General features: G+C 41.5%; 1 protein-coding gene across 1 annotated transcript; it reads right to left on the bottom strand.

The window, feature by feature from the left end:
• Positions 1 to 225: 225 nt before the first annotated feature.
• RFK (riboflavin kinase) lies at positions 226 to 6,132 on the bottom strand. The gene is made up of 4 exons (XM_045562589.1): positions 5,718 to 6,132; positions 4,619 to 4,770; positions 1,817 to 1,919; positions 226 to 795 (listed from the first exon to the last, which is right to left on the bottom strand). The coding sequence occupies exons 1-4, from the start codon at positions 5,797 to 5,799 to the stop codon at positions 665 to 667; spliced, it is 468 nt and encodes a 155-aa protein (XP_045418545.1). The 5' UTR covers positions 5,800 to 6,132; the 3' UTR covers positions 226 to 664.
• Between the last annotated feature and the right edge of the window lie 1,277 nt (positions 6,133 to 7,409).

Genomic DNA, 7,409 nt, shown 5'->3' on the forward strand with positions numbered 1-7,409 from the left:
GTTATCCAACACAAAAACAAGATCTATAGATTCAAAAAACACTCATTTTACTGTCTTACTATATAAACAAAAAAATAGACCACTTAGAATTGAGGCAGCTCTGTACAAAAATTAAGATGGCACAACAATGTGACTTCAATGGGAATGAATAAAACAAAATTTCACATTTGTAATAATATATTAATGCACAAAATATCAAAAATAGTCTGAATTATTTCCCCTAGATTTACAACAAACTATCAAAGTTTTATTTAATGTGTTTATGTTTATAAACTTTCTCTGCTTAGTAGTATATGATATACAAGTTCATACATGCTGGTATTTTACCATGAGAATTATAGTTCTAATCTCAAACTAGTGACTTGCTTTTTTACCTACATTTATATACATTTCATTTCCATCATGAGAGACACTTAATACCTTTTTAGTGGTATATTTTAATCAACATATTTAAAAAAATCTTGATTTTTAAATGAATCTTTGCAGTGCTATTACATGATGGGTTTAATTTAACAGGTAAAACACAATATGGTAACTACATTGTACTGTTTAATCACAGCAGAAGGAAAATGTCTCATTTTTAAAATATAACCAAGATGAGACCAGACAGTTATAAACAATGAAATACTAAAAACAGTGAATGAATAAATAAGATGATTTTTCATCAGTGGCCATTCATTATTTTGCTTTTAGGAACCTGGAAGAAACTGTCTTCTTTTAATTTCAAATGTTCTGGTAGATCTAGTCGTTTCTTAGCTTCTTCAATATCACCATGAATTGCTGAAATAAGTGACTCTGCAGAGAGAATAAATCAGGTAAAGATAAAAAAAACTGCTAACATACTTTTTCCTACACGTTTGTTCCGCCTCTCCTAAAAACTCATAGGCTAGCACTATCCCTGGCACAGGGTAGATATCCAATTAATGTTTGTTTCATCCATTCTTCCAGGCTTAAGTAAGTCAATGGTACACAAAAGATGTACCTAATCTTGTAATACCTTAGAGAAAGGTATAGGCAAAAATGTACACTGCAAATATTAAATGGAAGAAACAAATATTCACTATCTATTCTTTTTGATATTTACACTTGTAAAAGAAACTTTACAATAGAGTTAAAACTATCACACTACACTAATAGATACTGATAATATTAGTTTCAAATGTTCTCTGATTTTGTATTTCTTACACTTGCAAACATTTTTTATTTTTTGAGAAAGAGTCTCACTTTCACTCTGGGTAGAGTGCCCTGGCAGCATAGCTCACAGCAACCTCAAACGATCCCCCTGCCTCATCATCCCCAGCAGCTGAGACTACAGACGCACCACCATGCCTGGATAATTTTTTCTATTTTTAGTAAAGACAGGTTCTTACTCTTGCTCAGGCTGGTCTTGAACTCCTAACCTCAAGTGATCCTCCCCCCTCAGCCTCCCAGAGTGCTACGGTTACAGGAGTGAGCCACCATGCCAGGTCCCACTTCAAACGTTTTGAAAGATTTCATAAACTTCACACTGTTGGAGTGAGGCAGCCAGCCCACTGGGTTTGAATCTAGGCTTTGTCATTTACTGTGTAATTTTGGGAAAGTTATTTAACGTCTCTGTGCCAATTTCCTCATCTGCAAAATATGCAAAATAATTCCTCACATGGTTGTTGTGGGGGATTAAAGGAGTTAAATTCATGTAAGGCGGTTGAAACAGTGCCTGACATATATATTAAATGCTCAAATATCATCTGTCCTGCCGTTGTTATCACCAGTAGCGGCAGCAGAAGTAGCTGTGGTAGCAGTAGTAAGATTTAAGAAGATCAAAATAAGAACTTACCTAAAGAATCAAAGTTCTTTTCTGGTCTGAGGTAGCCAACGATGGCCACATTGAGGATTTCCCCATAGAAATCCTCTTTGAAGGTATGCATGATATGAGTTTCCTACAGTCAAGAAATGTTAAAAAGATTACCATCAGATTACAGAGTACCTGAAATTTGAAATATTATCTTTATGTCTTTGAAATATTATCTTCATGTTTATGGTGGGCTACCTAAATTCTCCCCTCACTCCTGTTTCTACCCAGCCTTACATGTAAACATAACTGACTGAAGTAATATATGTTATATCAATATCACAAATCTGGCATGGGTTGTTGCTAATTAAAAAAACCTGATGTGTATCAAAGGCAGTAAGAGTTTCATCTAGGTACAAAGACACCAAAGAGGGACAGAGCAAGTATTAAAAGATGTTACTATTAATCAACTAGTTCTAAGGTCAGTCAGGATGCACATGTCTCTGACACACACCAAGCATGGCAACCACTTACAGTTAGGCAAAGACTGATGTGGGGGCAGGAGGGCCATGCAGCTTCCCTATCGGAGGTGATGAAACAAACAGGAACAGGGCATGTTAAAGCAAAATGGAGCAGGAGGGAGAAGATGCCCCACAATCTCTCTAGTTCAGGTAAGTTATTTGGGCAGTACTGTGGTAAGAACACTGACTTAGAATCAAAAGTATAGGGTCCCACACTTGGTAACTGTGTAACTAGCCTCTCTGTCAGGCTCAGTTTTCTCATCTGTAGTTCAGGGGGTTGAGTTTCCAAAACAATTTTGAGAACAAAACTAGGCAGCTTATACAATCAGATATAGAGACCTATTACAATGCAATGGAAATTAACGCCCTACAGTAATGGCCCAAGGATAGACAAACGACGTATGCATATTTTTGGACTCACCTATAAAAGGTGACCTGATTTATGACCAAAGTGACATTGCAGTGCTGTTGGAAAAACTAATTTTGACCCCTACCACACACCATACTCTAAAGTCAAGTTGATGAAAAAAGTCAGTCAAATAAGCTTTTATTAGAAAACAGAGGCCGAGGTGGGAGGATTGTTTGAGCTCAGGAGTTCGAGACCAGCCTGAGCAAGAGTGAGACCCCGTCTCTACTAAAAATAGAAAGAAATTATCTGGACAACTAAAAATGTATAGAAAAAATTAGCCAGGCATGGTGGCACATGCCTGTAATCCCAGCTACTCGGGAGGCTGAGGCAGTAGAATTGCTTGAGCCCAGGAGTCTGAGGTTACTGTGAGTTAGGCTGATGCCACGGCACTCGCAACAGAGCGAGACTCTGTCTCAACCAAAAAAAAAAAAAAAAAGAAGAAGAAGAAAACAGGCAAGTATCTTTATAACTTTGGAGTAGGCAAAGATTTAAATAGATTATAAAAAGCACTAACCAGAAGAGAAAAATGGTGACTTATATTATATTAAAATTAAGTGCCTCTGTACTTTAAAAGACACCATTGAGTTAAAAAAAAAAAAGCAACACAGTGGAAGAAACTTGTAATACAGTACATAGTTCTAACAAAGGACTGGGCACTAGCATATATGTACTAGGAATTCTTTAAGTAAATAAGACAATATTTTAAAAAGAGAAAAAGACTTGAATAGGCACTTCACAGATGTCTGTTACTGGCAAAGAAAAACAAAAAGAAAACTAACTCTGAAATGTATGAGCATCTTACCAGTGGAAAACTGAGTTTTTCCTAAGTATCAAAAGACTTCCAAGGCATTGTTAACTAGCTCTGTAGTAATATTTCTATTATCTGATTAGCTAATAAAGAAATTAATCATAAGACAGACAGCTTTCTCTCCCCTTCTTTTCCTCCCTCATTCAACAGAAAAGTATTTTGTTTTTTTTTGAGACAGAGTCTCACTCTGTTGCCCAGGCTACAGTGCCATGGCGTCAGCCTAGCTCACAGCAACCTCAAACTCCTGGCCTCAAGCAGTCCTTTTGCTTCAGCCTCCCGAGTAGCTGGGACTACAGGCATGTGCCACCATGCCCAACTAATTTTTTCAATATATTTTTAGCTGTCCATATAATTTCTTTCTATTTTTATTTTTAGTAGAGACGGGGGTCTCACTCTTGCTCAGGATGGTCTCAAACTCCTGACCTCGAGCGATCCTCTCGCCTCGGCCTCCCAGAGTGCTAGGATTACAGGCGTGAGCCACCAGGCCCAGCCATATTTTGTGATCTTTAAAAAACAAAAGTAATTTGTGAGTTCTGTATGCTACTGAAGTTTAAGATGGTATTAACTCTAATAGACTTAGAATTTCAGGATGTTAAGTATAAACCCCATGGTAACCACAAAGAAAATATCTATAGAAAATATACAAAGGAAATTAAAACATTTCACTACAAAAACAAATCAACTAAATACAAAAGGGAGTAATGGAGGAAATGAGGGACAAAGAAGTTATCAGTCACACAGAAGATAAATAGCAAAATAGCAGAGCCCCTCCTTATCAATAATCACCTTAAATATAATTGGATTAAATAGTCCCATCAAAAGGCATATTGGCAGAATGGATTTAAAATGTGATCCAATTACACATTGTTTACAAGAGACTCACTTAAGATCCAAAGACACAAATAGGTTGAAAGTGAAAGGATAGAAAAATATACTCCAAACAGTAACTAAATACTTCATTTTTAAATCCTTCAAGTATGCTACCCAAAATTCTAGTATTTGAACTGTTGTGGTTACCGTTGTTGGTTGTTGAGTTCTATATAAATCTAATACTGCATATTACTCTAAATCATCCCATTGTCAGTCACAGAGCAAAACACAACGCTTACCATGGACTTTTTTGTATTCTTGTAGTACGGGTTCCATCCTATGCTCACCACCATCTTGTGGACATCTCCACTTCCAACACTGGCCCAACCATAATAAATGCCAGTGGATACGTCAGTGGGAAGATTATCTACTACTTGTTCAGGAAAGTTAGCTAAATAACAGAAGTAAATATTTTGAAAATTACAAGAGTTTCATATTAAATATTTGTCAAAATCATATGTAAAGCTAATCTAAATCATCACATTCACAAGAATTCTAGGACCTTGCCTATAATTATCAATTTTATCCTTCCATTTTCTGGCTCGGATTTCTTTCTCCTCTTTGTGTGGACAGGTTAGAAATAAAGTACAAGGTAAGTGCATAAAGCTCCCCCAAAAGACCACACTTGTGGGGTAGAAGAAAAAAAACAGATACAAGAACATATCGAGCAGAGTCCTACAGACGGTAAAAAAAAAAAAGAAAAAAAAAAGATACAAGAACAGATAAATTTTTAAAGACCTGCTCTTTCCTAAGAAGGTTCCAAATCATTTGAAAAGATTTTCACTTTCAAAATACACAAGCCTAGGCCCCACGCTGAAAGACTGATTTAATAGGCAAAGAGGCAGTCCTGGTATGGAAGTAAGGATGAATTAAACAGTCAGGTCTTGATTACTAAAACTAATGTACACAGAAATAGACAGATAGTTGGCTCTCATTCAACTACCTGTGTTATCACATGGCACTATGTAATAATTAAAAAAAAAACCCATCTCAGAGTCAGCTTGAGTGTTCAGCCAATCTGGCCCATATTACGTTTCTAATGGGCAAGACGAGTGCCATGCTTCGCCAACTCTATCTTGGTTGGACAAGGAAGCATGAAAGGGGGATCCTGCGACTCATCTGACTTCCTGTCCCCACCACCCCTCAATTCCAGTCCCCTTGAGCTTCGAGCCAGAAGGGACGAGCTCCATCAACTGGACCAAAGGTCTTCCGCCCAGAGGGAGTGTCGAGGCGGAGAAAGGGTATCACCTCTGCCCAGGACCGGTCCTGAGTCCTCCGGCTGACGACTTCCCCCGTCATGTGACCCGACCCGGAGGACTCTGGCCGCCCAGCTCTCACCTGTGGGGATGCCCAGCTGCTTGGAGCCGCGGCCGAAGCCCCGCACCACCTGGCCCCGGCAGAAGTACGGCAGGCTCCTCATGACGCCGTCCGCTTGGGGTACGGGCTGCAGCCCGGTCTGCGTGTCCCGCGGAGCCGCCGTCGAGACGGTGCCCAGAGCCCCGGACCAGCCGGGAGACCGGGGCGTGAGCTCTGCCTGCCGGCCGGCCGGACACCCGAGCCCGGGCAGCGCCGATGACACGCCGCGGAGGGTTCCCTCACGCCGCAGATCCAACGGAAGCTGCCAAGCGAGTAAGAGGCTGCGTCTCCGCCGGGGCAGCGGCTGCAACAACAGAAGTAATTGCGGTTGTGGGCGGGGAGCGCGGCAGAGGCGGGCCGACTGCGCGGGAGGAACCCAAAGCTGCCCCGGCGTCGCCGGCGTGCGCGCACTTCCTCCGCCGCAGCCTCCCGGCTTCCGTAGCCCCGCCCCGCTGTGGCCCCGCCCCGCTGTGGCCCCGCCCCCAGCCGCTGTCGGCAGTTGGTCGGCCTCGGGTCGTCAGGGACGGGCATTGTAGTGGGAACCGCTTTTTCAGCCTGAGAGCCGCAAAAGCAGCGTTCCTGAATAGTCCTCAAGGTTTCTTTTCCGTCCCTCCTTTTCATAACAATTGATAAAACGAGACGTTTTCTGGTTGCTTGGCAACCGCTAGGTTGATCGTCCATTGTCAATCATTCCGTTCGCTCTTTAAACATTTATTAAAGCTCCAAAATTACAGCTCAAAGGTCACCTCTTTGTAGAAGCTTTTCTTGACCTCTCTGCAGGAAGCGGCCCTCCTCCTCCCAGACCACTGACCACGGCCTGAAGTTGCGTCAGAGTGTAAGCTCCTGGGGAGCAGGGCGCCCTCTGCAGTGCTGTGACTCCAGCGACTGGTGGAAGGTTACCGTGGGGGAACTTTTTTTCTAGGAGGAAAGCGGCTGCCTGCCCACCTCCCCTCTTTAGGTGTGTCCTTGAAAACTTAATAAACCTGATAAAAGGCTTTACCTCTACTGCAGTGCAAATAGAGGCCTGCTGAGTCTTAGAACTGTAAACTTAACCTCCAGAAGTAGTTCAAGGGTCCCTGGCAAGATTTGCATGGTGCAAGGTGCATCCTCTTTTTTTTTTTTTTTTTTTTTTGAGACATAGTCTCACTCTGTTGCCCAGGCTAGAGTGCCATGGCATCAGCCTAGCTCAGAGCAACCTCAAACTCCTGGGCTTAAGCAATCAATCCTTCTGTCTCAGCCTCCCAAGTAGCTGGGACTACAGGCATGCGCCACCATGCCTGGCTAATTTTTTCTATATATTTTTAGTTGTCCAGCTAATTTCTTTATATTTTTTTAGTAGAGATGGGGGTGTCACTCTTGCTCAGGCTGGTCTTGAACTCCTGATCTCAAGCAATCCTCCCACCTCGGCCTCCCAGAGTGCTAGGATTACAGGCGTGAGCCACCGCGCCCGGCAAGGTGCATCCTCTTACCTCTCAAGGAGAAAGAAGTTTTAATTGTCTCTTCTATTTTTCTCTATAAATTTGTACAACGTTATGTCCAGACTTTGCAGTCACTTTCCTTCTACCTTGCATGTATTTAACTCTAATAATGCTTACCCGATGTTAAAGTTAGGTTCTCTCTATATTGGTATGAAGGGGTCTTTGTTGGCAAAACTGTTTTATTTCCTTAACACTA

Source organism: Lemur catta, chromosome 10, assembly GCF_020740605.2.
Source record: "Lemur catta isolate mLemCat1 chromosome 10, mLemCat1.pri, whole genome shotgun sequence".
In the NCBI taxonomy this organism is placed as follows: Eukaryota; Metazoa; Chordata; class Mammalia; order Primates; family Lemuridae; genus Lemur; species Lemur catta.

Coding starts and splice junctions, on each gene's coding strand:
- RFK (XM_045562589.1), bottom strand. CDS start 5,799: ATGAGGAGCCTGCCGTACTTCTGCCGGGGCCAGGTGGTGCGGGGCTTC. Junction 4,771..5,717: donor GCAGCTGGGCATCCCCACAG/GTGAGAGCTGGG, acceptor TCTGTTATTTAG/CTAACTTTCCTGAACAAGTA. Junction 1,920..4,618: donor AGAATACAAAAAAGTCCATG/GTAAGCGTTGTG, acceptor TCTTGACTGTAG/GAAACTCATATCATGCATAC.